Genomic DNA, 14,941 nt, shown 5'->3' on the forward strand with positions numbered 1-14,941 from the left:
GGTCAAGCTTAAAAAGGTTTTAATGGACATGCCTCTTATTTGGTAGGGTCAATATATAACCAAACTATTTTTCCAATTTAATAGATAAAGAAAATAAATAGTGTAAAAATAATTACAAAGATAAATTTGTAACCATATATACTCAATAATGGCTTTGTCCAATATTAATTTTAATTGATATTTTGTTGGCACGTCCATTATAGATCTACTATTGACCCACGATCTGCATTGGTCGGACCCGCTATTTATCCTATAAAATGTGACCCTTTTTGACCTGACTCGCAATCGAACCGCACCCACCCAACTCACCCAATAACCGGGTCTAGTTGCTACTCATCGCGATATCAGATGCAGCCTTAGCGCTTTCATGTCATTAGTATAAATGGTGGGTAAGTAGGCTTCCTTACTAAGGGTTTCATAATACGAAGTATATAAGTCAATTTAGATTACCTTCAAAACATAAAACAATATCTTCCAATAATTTCTGAAGATATTTAAGAGCTTGGCAATCCTAGAGGTAGCTTAAATTTTGAAATTTAGTTGAATAGCATAGAGGGTGAACTCAACCATCAGCTCAAGAACGAGCATGTATTAAGCATATAGTAATGGAATAACTGGATTTAATTGTCCGCAGAACTATACAAACCCTCTGTAAAAGCATTTGTCTTGCTAGAGATTTTTCCTTCCAACCACATACACGATTACATTGCCATAATCTACCAAAAACATCAAAAGAGATTCTAAAAGAAGATATTTTAAACACAGTACAGCGGTTTTTGTTTTGGATGCATCTTATTTTTGACCCTTCTTCCATAACACCCCAATCTTCTTCAACATGTTACCATTTTTCTTTTTGGGTGAGTCGTCATCCATGTCATCTGAAAGAGGAGAGTCCATCTGTGCAGCGAGAGTATTATAGCCGCTGTCATTAGAAATTGTGCGGTCCACAAACTTTCCATTGCTCCCAGTTGAAAGCATATTGGCAGCTGCTTCAGCTGCCTTCCTCCATTGGTCTGACTGAACTTTCAATCTCCTTAGCTCGGCTTCCAATCCTGCATTTGCAGTCTGCGCTGCGTCTAGCTGTTCAGCAACTCTTGTAGCTCTCTGACTACTTTTATCTGACTCCTCAGTTACACACCCAAGTTTCATCAACGCATCTCTTTCAGCAGCCTTTGCTGCTTCTGCTAATGCGGCTGCTTCATTGTTTTTTTGGCTGCTCTCCTCTCTTTTCTGCATCTCCGCTTTTAGCATCTCATTCTCCTCTGCAGTATGCTGAAATTGAGTCTCCTTGTCCAACAAAGTTTCCTTAAGATCCTGGAGTTCTGTGTTCAACTTCTTCAGTTCCACCTCAAGTTCAGACCTCTTGGGACTTGTCTCATTTTCCTCAATTTTGATGCTTTGTTCTTTGTTATTTTCTGATATATCTTTTTGAATTGTTTCTTTAGTCATCAGCTCTGATTTCAGCTCTTCAATGGCACCTTTTGCTTTCTTTAACTCTTCCTCCAATTCAGCCACCTTAGCACAAGAGTCTGCCTTTGCCCGCTCCACTTGATCATACGCATTTCTAATTTGTAATGTGCTCTGGATATACTCTTCCTCGTATCTAAGTTCAGAAGCTTCTAATGCAGACTTTAGTTGATCAATCTCTAGTTTTAATGAGTTAATTTCAGCTTTGAGCTCACTGGATTCACCTTTCTTGTCTTCACCATCCTCCTTAGGCATGATCTCTTCTGATGAATTTTGGCTTTTAGTTTCCAAATCTTCCTTTAGCTTCCTCAACATGCTCTCTAGTAAAGTGACTTCACCTTTCGACTGCTCTAACTCTGACATCAAACTATTGTAAGCCTCCTTCGCCTTGAGGCCCTCAGATCGTAGACTCTCTGCACTTTTCATGGTTTCCTCTAATTGCATTTGAGCCTCTCTAGCCACTTGCAGCGCGTGAGCTTCATATCCTTTGCAGTCATTAAGCTGCTTCCTCATACTCTCAACCAGCGAAAAAGTTTCAGAAAGCTCCACCCTTAAATTTTCAATCTCAGAATGTGCTGTTTCTGCATGCATACTCTGAGTAGCTTCAGACTCAGCCACCATTTCAAGCTGTCTTTTAAGTTTCTGGATCTCATTTAGGGCAGAGGCCAGTGCAGCAGAATCCATAGAGTGCTGCTTTTGGATAGCCTCAAGCTCAGATTGCCAAACTCGATCACGTTCTTGAGACAGTTTGCGGAGTTCTTGAACCCGAGAATCCTCACAAGTAGAAAGCTCCATCAGCTGCTGCTGGGACTCTTCAAGTCTTGCCGACATGACTGAGAGCTGTTTCTTTGTTTCTTCAGACTCTTGTTGGGCACGTCGCTTTTGTGTTTCAGATGAGATCAGCTGGTCCTTTGCCTTCTTAAACTCAGCTTCGAGTTGAGAGAGCTGAGATTCTAGCTCCGACAATTTGCTGGGGGTATGCTTCTGGATAAAAAAAATACCAAATGATAACTTTGTCAATAATAGTTAAAAATATATAAGATGAGGAGGAGAAATCTTGTTTGAGTGTCCGCCCATCATTAGTTCTTTCTTTCCATATTACTTATCCCCATCCGCCAGTTCAGACTGATATAATTTTACATTGAACATTTTTATTACGGAAAGTTATGCAACTGCCTTAAACATTACAAATAGTAGGCAGTCAAAGAAAGCATAATCGATCAATTTAAGAAAGAATTAAAGTATTAAACAGCATTATCTGCTTGGTGGGTTTCAAACTGAAGTTTTTCCATGTAATAGATATTCATATATTAACAGAAGCTTGCCAAAACATGTAATGTTTCTTGATTAACATAAGATGAGTTTATTCCTAAGGTGCAGCTAATTGAATACTTAATAAATTGTAGAGCATTAGAGTCTAATCCAGTTGATCAGACTCGTTTGCAGAATGGATAGACTACCTCATTCATTGGGCTTTGTGGTGATCCACGTTCCAAGACTTTTGGACTCCTTTTTTTAGGTGTCTTACTCAAAGAATTTGGAGAAGCAATTGATCCAGAACCTGATCCTGCCACCTTGAGTGGCCGAGCAATCTGATTTGTCGTGGGAGATGACTTCTGGGAAGATTTTGTGGAAGAAGGTTTCCTCTGAGGCATTTCTGATGAGCCATTCCTACTGTCCATAACCAAAAAAAAAAAAAAAACAGTAATTAATAGAAGGACAATCCAGCCGATGAATTCCCGCCTTCCCGGTGAAGGAATTACTTTGCTATTTTACTCTTTTTCAATGCTGGTTTAAACGGCCAGTAAATTTAAACAACAAGATAGGACAAGTTCACAAGCCAACAATTTTCCCTGCTAAAACCAAAACTCATTCATAGTTATCTGTTGTATCCATATGACAGTGGATATTTTCTTTAGTTGTGATTCTTGTGAACAGTGGAAGTGTCACAAATACAAGCATCTTTTCTTGTCAAAGATCTCCCTATTCTTTTATCCAATATACAACTTGCACCACGCGAGCACACACACACAAGGTAATCAAAAAGACAAAAACGGAAGTTAAAAGAGCCACTCGATTAAGTATATCATGTTCACTGCAAGTCCATTAAGAATTAAGCAGAAAAAAATTTATCTATATATCAATGTAGTTGAATGATATTCAATTCAAACAAGCAGTTTAAAAATGAACTGATACTCCATTCTCCACAGCTACACCCAAAAACAAAATTCCTTCTTGCTGCTTAGCTTAATTAAAATGAAGACAAGCTTCATTAGTAGGAAAGTTTTATTATACAAAAAAATATTATATAATCCATATTATAACCAACATACCATTGGCGTCATTTTTTCCCCCCTTTGTCTCCTTTCCTAATTCCTAGGCCAAGGAATGTGGGTAACAAAATCATAGTAGGGTATAACATGCCAGATGTGCCCTACAAGCAAACATTGTCAACAATTATGAGTGCACACCTGCACTTGAGGACAGTAATCACTCGGTCACTAAGACAAAAATAAAGCAGACATCTTATGATCTACATTAAACTGATATCCTAAGCAACCAAATTAAATACTTGACATAAAGACATTGAACATACATATTACCGCTTCAAGCACATAGCCGTGACTCATGAGCAGCGAATATGATAAACAGCAAGGTCAGGGAAACAACTTAGAAATGAGTTGAATTTAGAAAAGCAGAGATAGTTGTAAGTCTCCCTTAGGATTTAAACACAAAGCAGACATTACCTCTCTTTTGGAGTCTGCATATTTCACCCGCTCTTATAAATAACAAACAAGAAACAGCAATGGTCAAATTAGCCTTCTCCCTGACCCACCAGCGCACATATACACACAGCAATGTCAGAAGACCTCTCTGAAACTATACATGTGCAGAAAAGAAATGAAATGTTGATCAGAGAGATACCCAGCACTTAATGATAGTATTTTGCATAATACAATTCTAAGCAAAACTAACAACAACAAACAATACAAACAATCCCTTCAAAGGAACTCCTTGAATTAAACAACCGCCACTCATACCAACCAATACCCACAACAGAAAACATCTTAGGAAAGCAAAAAAAAAAAAGATCAGTTGCTATCTCAGATAAAGAGAAACACAACACTATTACAAAACTAAACAAAAGCAATCCCCACAAACCACATTTTTACGTTTCTTTTTCTTTTCCTCCTTTTCACTCCAGACCATAAACTGTTTTTATTCCTTTTCTTTTCTTTTCTTCTTTTATATAATAATATAATACTCCGTAGTAAAGCTAGATTAGTATACACATGTAAAAAAAGACACAAAAGACAATGATAGAAACGGGATTCAATACCAAGTCCCGCTAAGACTTTACCAAGTTAAAGTTAATGTGCATAAGAACATAGATTTGGTCTTATAGAACATTATTAAAAGCAGGCATATGTAACTAGGAAGCAATGACACAACACTACAACAGCAACAATAAATAATTAATCTTGGGTATATCTATTTATTTCTTATTTTTAAATAACTTCCACTTACACAATAAGAAACCATATCTCTTCTACACTACGCAATGCATTTGCATTTGGAACCCCTCTTATATATATATACGAAGTCCTTGTAATTTGCTAGATTTATTTTAGGATTACTCCAATTACTCCCCTAATAAAATAACAGCAATTAATTAACATTAAACACTAAATACAGGTGAATAAAAGCAATGGAACATTTTAGCTCAAAAACAGAGAAAATAAAAACTTGTATCTTCATTATTATAATCCCCACAACCAAATATAAGTAAAAAAGTGGGTGTTTCTTAGAGCAAGTTTAGCCCCTGGATATGTGACATCATTTTATGTGGTCCCTATTGAAAATGATGTCATCAAATTCTTTTTAAGACTTGCACAAATTTATCACTTTAGCCCTAAAAATTAAATATTTGACATATTATATGTAGAAAAGTGTTAAAAAGAAAAAAGTGATATAAAAATAAAAGTAAAGTGGGTGAAATGGCTCCAATCTCAAGTCTTTGCTTCAATGGGAAAAATCTTAACTATAAATCTTAAAACTCAAAATGACGATGTCACTTGGGGCTAAACTTGCTCTTAATTCGTCTTGAGAAAAAATCCCGTCAACATCACTAATTACCCTATCTTACCCCATAAATGGGGTCGGACAGAAACATACCTGAAAGAAGAAGGGTGGTAGAACAATGGAGAAACAGAGCAGCCGCAACTAACAATTATACTGATTGTTTTTTGGAAAACACTAAGAAAATGAGGGAGCTAGAAAACAAAACCCTACTGCTTAAGGAAAAAAATGAAGGAAAACGGTTAAGTTTCTAAATTAGCATTGGGGAATTGATTCTTTTTTGGAGGTCGAGTTGTTTGAGTTTTGCAGTAACCAAAGCTGAGCAGGTTGTTTCTTTTCTTTGTTTTTCTTTCCTCTTCACTGTAACAGTGTCAGTGCTGACTGTTGAGTGTCGTGCGAACGACCGTAAAAGAAAGAAGAAAAAAAAGGGCGGGGGCATTAGCCCAAAATCTTTCTAACGAGCATTTCGAGCATTAGATAAATAGATAATTAATTAATATTATATCACTTAAACTAATGCATGACAAAATTAAATGTGGTAAATTTAATGTTAATTTTACTTTAATATTTTTAGATTTAGTTGCTTTATCTAATGTCATGGTAGCGCTCTTTAGCATTTGCCTATTTTTTTCCCTAAATTTTATTACTCCCTTCACAATAGCATTTTGCCTAAATGCAGAATAAGATTCTACTTTCGTTTCTTATTTTGTGCAACTTTTGCCAAAAACGAATGGTTCAAGTTACGAGCAAAAAAAAAAATTAACAAAAATTTAAAAAAAAATCTAAAAAAAGGCTGGAAAAATAAAATTGCTAAAATGATCCTTTTAATGGGAGGATAGTACCCAATTATTTCTATGAAAGGAGTAGCTCCCTTGTCCCACAAGACAAAACAAGAATAAATTTTTAAAAAAGGAATTAGTAGCGTGAAGCAGAGAAGTCCCACAATACAACAGTCAAATGGATTTAAATTGGTGGCACTTGTATTCATTTAAATAGTGGAATTTTTTTGTGACTTATTACTAGTACAATTTTAAGTTGTATGTTTTATTATTATTGTTAGTATTGTTATTGTTATTGTCATTGTAGCTAGAATTGTTGTCAATGTACCATTTTAATATGAGTGTAATTTCTATATATTAATATGACATTTATTTGTACTAATTTTAGTTAAATGCTATTTAATATTATTGTGATAACATTGTAAGTCTTGTAAGTCTTAACTTGCAATTCTAACTAAATTCCTATCTTCTGACATCCCTTGTTTTATGACCACATATTCTTATTAGAAATCTTATCTTTTGACTAACCTTATTGTATTTTTTATCTATATAATTCATAAGTTTGCTCCCAATAACATTACATTTAATAAAAATCACAAAGTCTTATCTGTGGCTGGCCACGCGGTGTAGCCTTCCATAATGAGGATTACTTCATTAGTGTCATAGGGGTTACTTGTTAAATTTTACAAGGGTTACTACGTCAGTGTTATAGGGGTTACTTGGTCATTAATTATTACAGGTGTTTCGGGTTTTTTTGTGTCCCTCGGGAGAATTATAACTCAAAGACTGGATTCAGCAAGGAGGCATGTACCTGCAAAACAAACAGAGCACCGAATGGTCGGTGGTCCGCCTCCGAAGATTAAGTTAGTACGGATTCGGAGTAAAACGTGTAGAAAATAAGTTATATGCTCGGATTCCAAGCTCAGGTGTTGTCTGTTTCTTGAGGTGACAGATCAATAATGATTGGAACGTGTCCCAATAAATGGGGGAATATCCCTATTTATAGGGACCTTGGGAAGTGTGCCCTGCCTAGGGTTTGATGACCTAGGGATTAGGGCACGCCGTTTTTTAGGGGCCCCTTGGGATCTGGGCCTTGAAAGCCGCCATTCCCAGGGGGCAATATCCGCTCGACACGTGTCACCATCTGGAAGGTCCAAGTTGGCGCCCCTTCCAGTGACATTGTCATGCTCTGATTTGGCCATTTGGCAGGGTATAAAATACCCAAATCATTTGCCCCTCATAGGGGGTCACATGATTGCCACATGTTGCCTGTGACAGGTGTCGGCCTCTGATTGGCCGAAAAGTTACTTTTACTATTCACCTGAATCTAAGGTTTTTACTCTAGAAAATTTACCCCCTCTATAAATAGAAGGTTTAACCTCTCTTGGATTCAGACTTGCACAAATCTTTGGGAGAATCTTTGAATTTTTGACTTTTGAATACTTTTGACTTCTTCAGCATCCAACACTCTGCCAACTCGTCCGTCTGTTCTAGCAGACGTTCCAGACCAAGCGCCTCTTAGTACCTTCTTCTAAGGTAACCGCCTGATCTTTTATTTACTTATTTCTTTGTATTTTTGTTTTCAAAAATGGTTTCCCAAACGCACCCAGCACGACCTAGATTAGCGATCAGCTGGTCACCGGGGACGGCTGAATTTAGAATTAGGAGTTCCGAATGCACGTTCGAGAACTACCCGTTGAGTGCATCTCCAAATCCGATAGTGTATGTGCCCCTGCAAGACACGATGGCCAGAACAAAGCAGACGACTCTAAGATATAGAACGGATGGTTCTTGGTACCATTCGGAAAATGAGACGGTCTACTCGGATGGCTCCATTAGGGCGCCTGTCTCCGAGATTAGCAGAGACCCTCCTGGCAACATCAGCACCCCAAGTGACTCATTTTTAGAGGAGTGTAATGATAATTATCAAACCCTTGGGCTGAGTGCATCGGTACCGGATGTTGAGATGGGAGAGGCCACTCTTGGCACCAGCCGGCAGGCCCCCATATCTGGGGAAAATTCTGATGATTACTCTGTGTCATCATCCTCCGACAGCGCCTCCGTTGACTCGGAGGAGGCGCAGTCCAATCTTAAGGCTGCCCGAGAGTCTATCTCCGTTGAGAAGGGAGAGGGCTGGTGATGTGGATCCTAACCCCTTGTTTAGTCAAGTTTTTAGAAAAACCACAATCTTGAAATAAAGATCCGTTCTTGAACACTTTCTTGAAGATTCAATGTAGGAAACGAACCGATATGACAAGAACCCGACCACCTCCTGGAACAAATTACTTGACTGATCAAATTATTTAGACCACCTCCTGGAACTAATTAATTTGATGTTCTTAACTCTCAACTCACCTCCTGAATCGATTATTAAGCAAGCACACAAGAGAACTCACGCAAGAATAATGCAAGCAATGCACAAGTCTGTATTAATTTCAAATGTAATGTGTTTTATATTACAGCCTTCGTGCCTTATTTATAGACTAAGAATCTACCAAAATCTACTAGGATTAGCATTCCTAAGTTGGTTAGGATATCCCTAAACCGTCCTTGAACACCCTCCTACGTAAGCTTGGACTCCAAGCAAACCGAAACAAACAGCTCTTCGCACGTTTTCCTAGCAGCTTTAGTAATCTTAGACTTTCCTAAATTACATCAAATTCTAATTAAATGAAAATAAGACTAAAAACAAGTAATTAAACTAAGACAAACCAAGTAAAACGAATCCAAGTGGATCCTAAAACCTTAGGGCAAAAACTAGAAAGCAAATAAAGATAGAATAAGCAACTAAAGATATGAAGAGGCTTGATGTTTTGCATCATACTCCCCTTCTCAATAAAAGCTTGCCTCAAGCTTTGTCGAAACAAGGAACGAGATCTTGAGCATGTAGAGTTGCGCAAATACCCCTTCCTAGCAAGACTTGGTATGAGTCAAAATTCTCCCTATGAACCACCTTGAAAGGACCCTCTTCTATGGCTTCCAATTTTCCCTTGTCATTTCCGTATACCTTCTGTGCATCCAAAGATAACCACACATAATCTCCAACCTCAATTTGAGGGTCTTTGCGAATGGATAATAGATGCTCTTGCCTTTTAGCCCTTCGACCTTTCTTGTTTACCTCAAATGCATTATATGTATCAATGAACAAACTTGGAACCTTTGAAGTGCTTGTTGCTTCCTTATATGTCTTAGACATAGATACAACTCCTTTTGTAGCCTTCTCTTTTTGCTTCCTCAAATCTGCATAATAATCACTAGGAGACAAAGGTAATAATTTGATCCTTTTTTTACCAACTAGGACCGAATAGATATTGGAGTCCCCCTTGTGAATTACCTTCCTATCATACTGCCATGGTCTTCCCAATAATAGATGACAAGCACTCATTGGAATCACATCACATCACAACTCATCATTGTAATTTCCAATGGAGAAATTAACAAGAGCTTGTTTATTCATTTGTAAACCAGTTGAGTCATCAAGCCACCCCAATTTGTAAGGCTTCGAATGCCCCCTTGTAGTCAAATTCAACTTAGCTACCATCTCACTTGAAGCTACATTGGTGCAAGATCCACTATCAATAATCATGTTGCATGTCTTCTCACCAACCTAGCATCGAGTGTGAAATAAACTCTCCCTTTGCTCTTCCTCTTTGACTAGATCCACATGTAAAAGCTTTCGAAGAATTAAGTTGTTGTGAGCACTTTCCGGCTAGGCATTTTCGAATTCAATCTTCTCTTCTTCAAAAGACTCGGACTCTTGTTCAGATTCGGGCAATATAATCATGGTCTTCTCCTCTTCCTCCCATTTGTTGTATTGTTTCAAAGTAATAGCTCTCTTCGAAGGACACTCACTAGCAACATGTCCCTTGCCTTGACATTTAAAACACTTCCTTCTACTCTCAAACTCCTCACGTGGAACAAACACTTTATGCTTTTCAACCACCGTCTTTTCTTCTATTTTTGATGTGTCTTTCTTGGAATCAAAGTCTTCGTTTGGAGCTTTGTATACATTAGAACCAGACCCTTTAGAGTAGCATGATTTCGATGAACCATACCCCTTAGAAGCATACAGACCTGCCTTCTTGTCTTCATTCTAATGGCTCTCAATTTTTAAAGCCAATTGACACACATCATCAAAAGAGTTATACGTAATTAGCTCAATCTTTTTAGCAATAGGCCTATGAAGACCCTTAACAAAACGAGCAATGCTCATGGGTTCTTTTTCATTCAAATCACAAATAGAAGTTAATCTATCAAATTCTGCAATATACTCATTCACACTCAAAGTATCTTGGATTAGAGTAGTTAATTTCAAGTATTGAATTTGCTCAAAATCATCAGGTAGATACTTGGCACGCAATTTACATTTTAAATCAGTCCAAGTTGAGATCTTTTTCTTACCTGCTCTAGCACGTCTTGCTTTGAGAGATTCAAACCATGCACCTGCGTTTTTTGTGAGGCGTATGTAAGCAATCTTCACTAGGTGAAAAAAGGAAATTGGCACCGGTTCAAAACCCCTCAATGCCACCGGTTTGAACCGGTGCCAATGTGGGGGGTGCCATTTAGTGGATAAAAAGCCACCGGTTCAAACCGATGGCAAAAATCAAAATTGGCACCGGTTAACCGGTTCCATAAAAGCCCACAAAAAATTATTTCAAAGTTTTTGGCACCGGTGCCAAAAAATCCAAAAAAAGTTTTTTTTTTTTTTTTTGTCTTTATTCACTAAAAAATTATATTAACTAAAAATCTAAAATAAAGAAGAACAACAAAATATAAATCAACTATCATTCAATATAATCGAAAATTTACAGTATATAATAAAAAAAAATTTACAATTTAGATCTATAAAATTGATCAATTACAACATATAATAATACAAAAAAATCTACAAATTAAATCAAAAAAAAAAAATTCTTCAAAATCAATACTCTAAATCAATACTCTTGATTCTTCGATTATGTGCACTATTTTGGGCTTGCAAAGCAATAGTATACCTGCATGAATCGATTAAACTGAATTAGCTGTGAAAAAAAAAAACCAGAAAAAAAATCGAATCGAATAACAAAAAAACCCAGAAAAAAACAAAATCGAATTTAAACTGAATTAGTTGCGAAAAAAAAATCAGAAAAAATCGAATCGAATAACAAAAAAACCCAGAAAAAAACAAAATCGAATTTGAATTGAATTAGCTGCGAAAAAAATAAAAAAAAAACCAGAAAATAAAAAATCGAATCAAATAAAAAAAACCAAGAAAAAAACAAAATTGAATTAAAAAAACAAAATTAAAATAAAAACAAAATCGAAAATCAGTTAAAAACCCAGAAAAAAATCCAATTTAAATCGATTAAAATAACAAAAAAACCGATTAAAATAAATTTAAAATCCCAGAAAATAAAAAAAATAAGAATTAAAATAAGTTAAAACATTGATTAAAACAAACCGAAAAATCGAAAATCAGTTAAAAACCTATAAAATAAAATAAAAACAAATTAAAATCGATTAAAAAAAATCACTTAAAAATTCGATTAAAATAAAAAAAAATCAAATTAAAATCGATTAAACTAAAAACAAAAATCGATTAAACCCTATCTTGCTCATGCATGCGTTCTTGGTGGATTAAACCAAAAAAAATTCGAAGAAACCCAGAAAAATCAATTAACATAAAGCCCAGAAAATCAATTAACCAGAAAATATTTCGAATTCAAATTAAATTAAATTAAACCCAAAATTTTCGTAAATCAATTAAACGCAAAACATTTCGAAAATCAATTAACCCCAGAAAAAACCAATAAAAATAAAAAAAAAACCCAAATTTCGAACAATATTACAACAATAAAACCCAAAAAAAACAAGACATTTAATACTAACCTCAAATAATCAAACCCAAAATTCAGAGAAAAGGATAACGAGAGAAAGAGGAGATGAAAGATTGAAAGAGAAAGAGATTCATAGATCAGAGAAATAGAACAAGAGAAAGAGGAGATGAGAATGAAAAATCAGAGAAAGAGGGATGAAAGAGAAAGGGATGAGAGAGAGAGAGTGAGAAGCGGCGAAATAAGGGTGGAGAATGAAATAGGGTTTGAGACTTTGAGTGGAGAGCGTTTTTTTTTTTTTTTTTTTTTTTTTTTTTTTTTTAAAGGCTCGGCACCGGTTCAAACCGGTGGGCTTTATATTTTTGCCACCGGTTTGAATTGAACCGTTGCCTTTTTTCTTGGTTCATAAATCCGCCAATTTTTTAACCCATTTTTGCCAACGATTTAGACTGAACCGGTGGCAATAAAGGGGTGCCTTTTTAATTTTTTTCTACTAGTGCTTGATCCTTTTTGCATCATCAAACCTTTTGTAGTAAGAAATCTTCTCGACTTGCCTCTCCCACTCAAGAAAGTCTTCTGGACTTCCAAGGCCAGTAAAGTCATCGAGCTTGATACCCCTATCATCAATCTTAGAGTGTTTAGAATCACTCTCATCACCACTAGAAGACTCATCGTCGCTGTCCTTCTTCTTTTTCTTCTCTTTAGTTTCAAGAAGTTTTGCAAAAGCATCGAACCTAGAATCAGTTTGATCCTGTAGTCGTTCGGTTCTTTGGTCTATGATATCAAACCTCTTCTGGAAATCATCCATGAGTCGTTTATACAACTGCTCATCCATGATGGCAACTCACACGAACCAAAGAAAACACCACAAGTTGGCAGAATAAAGCTAAGGCAGAAACTTGTAGCAAAAGAATAAGACACTATGAATTCGTTACTGTGCGAAACGTAACCAAACTTTCCAGATCATAAATTTAGTGTTTTTAGAGCACACTCCAATTGGAATTTCTGGAAAAAGATCAATAACGAAGTCGCAGTAATCAAACACATTCAACTGCGCAGGATTTGCGCGATTCCGGACCAGTTGAGAAAATAATTCCAGATAAAATAGCAAACGCAATCAAAAAATTCTCAAACTTTCCAGTATCAACGTAGACACAAAGTAGGTCTAATTCCATGAAAGAAAAACAGAAAAATTCTCAAAACAAAAGAGAAACAGAATAAAACTTTAGGAACTGTATTTTCTGGCAGCGTAGAAGTGGAGCGATTTTTCCCTTAGAACGCCTGTAATCTGATACCAAATTGATATGGAAGCGTGGTGGGCCCATAACCCACAGGTCCCAAGATCAAAACCTGGCTGTGATACCAAATTGATGTGGATCCTAACCCGTTGTTTAGTCAAGTAGAAAACCACAATCTTGAAATAAAAATCCGTTCTTGAACACTTTCTTGAAGATTCAATGTAGGAAACGAACCGATATGACAAGAATTCGACCACCTCCTGGAACGAATTACTTGACTGATCAAATTATTTAGACCACCTCCTGGAACTAATTAATTTGATGTTCTTAACTCTCAACTCACCTCCTAAATCGATTATTAAACAAGCACGCAAGAGAACTCACGCAAGAATAATGCAAGCAATGCACAAGTCTGTATTAATTTCGAATGTAATGTGTTTTAGATTACAATTATTTATATACTAAGAATCTACCAAAATCTACTAGGATTAACTTTCCTAAGTTGGTTAGGATATCCCTAAACCGTCCTAGAACACCCTCCTACGTAAGCTTGGACTCCAAGCAAACCGAAACAAACAGCTCTTCACACGTTTTCCTAGCAGCTTTAGTAATCTTAGACTTTCCTAAATTACATCAAATTCTAATTAAAGGAAAATAAGACTAAAACAAGTAATTAAACTAAGCCAAACCAAGTAAAACGAATCCAAGTGGATCCTAAAACCTTGGGGCAAAAACAAGAAAGCAAATAAAGATAGAATAAGCAACTAAAGATATGAAAGGCTTGATGTTTTGCATCAGCTGGGAAGAGTTGTCTGCTTCACGACGATAGGAACGTGCGCCCTATTATTTGCACGTCGCCAAAGGCAGGCGGGAAAAGATGACAAAAGACTTCGGGAAATTTATTTCCGCCCATGTCATGGGACATGGCTTCTTGTTGTCCGTGCCAGATGCTGAGGACAAGGTCACCTGGCCTGAGATGGCCATTTATGGTGACTAGTGCTTCGGATGCTATGAAGCATCCATCCAGGCAAGACTGCGCTTCTTTCTTTATCCGGTTGTGGAGAGGATTTTGGACGGATATCAACTGGGTATCTGGCAACTAGCCCCCAATTCTTGGATAAACATACAGGGCTACGTTGCCGCCTGTAAGATGGTGAAGGTGGACCCCAGCTTCGAGGCGTTTGCTCATATGCACTATCTGAGAAGGACTCCACACGTAAGTGGGGTCGGCTGGTTCACCCTAACCAGCCACAGGCGCTATATGATGACTCTACGGAAGGAGAACAAATGGAAGGAATGGAGGTCCAAGTTTTAGATAATCTCTTTCCTAGATTTCCAAAGGAACAAGCGGTTTAACTGCTAGACCCAGGAACTGCCCCTCCTAGCTGGGAAAAAAGCCCTGCAGCTTGTTCCCAAGCGGACGCAGGAGGAGATTTTTTATCAGGGCCTATTTACTGTGACCGTCCGAATAAACAAAGAGATGGGGGTCAAGGAGGTAACCCCCCAAAGTTACATTCCTATTATTCGTAACAGACTAACAGGCATATTGTGCCCATTACGAATA

At 36.9% G+C, this 14,941-nt stretch overlaps 1 protein-coding gene across 4 annotated transcripts; it reads right to left on the reverse strand.

Annotated features, from left to right (window-relative positions):
• Positions 1 to 589: 589 nt before the first annotated feature.
• On the reverse strand, positions 590 to 4,691 carry LOC110734753 (interactor of constitutive active ROPs 2, chloroplastic-like). Of its 4 annotated transcripts, none has more exons than XM_021914907.1 (3): positions 4,215 to 4,691; positions 2,928 to 3,138; positions 590 to 2,451 (listed from the first exon to the last, which is right to left on the reverse strand). In XM_021914907.1, the coding sequence occupies exons 1-3, from the start codon at positions 4,232 to 4,234 to the stop codon at positions 793 to 795; spliced, it is 1,890 nt and encodes a 629-aa protein (XP_021770599.1). In that variant the 5' UTR covers positions 4,235 to 4,691; the 3' UTR covers positions 590 to 792. The 4 variants fall into 4 exon arrangements, with proteins under 4 accessions (XP_021770599.1, XP_021770594.1, XP_021770606.1 ...); XM_021914902.1 differs by having other exon boundaries at positions 2,928 to 3,141; positions 4,215 to 4,690; XM_021914914.1 differs by lacking the exon at positions 4,215 to 4,691 and adding an exon at positions 4,064 to 4,206 and having other exon boundaries at positions 2,928 to 3,141.
• Positions 4,692 to 14,941: the final 10,250 nt, after the last annotated feature.

The sequence above is a fragment of the Chenopodium quinoa genome, unplaced genomic scaffold, assembly GCF_001683475.1.
Source record: "Chenopodium quinoa cultivar QQ74 unplaced genomic scaffold, ASM168347v1, whole genome shotgun sequence".
NCBI classification, from domain to species: domain Eukaryota; kingdom Viridiplantae; phylum Streptophyta; class Magnoliopsida; order Caryophyllales; family Amaranthaceae; genus Chenopodium; species Chenopodium quinoa.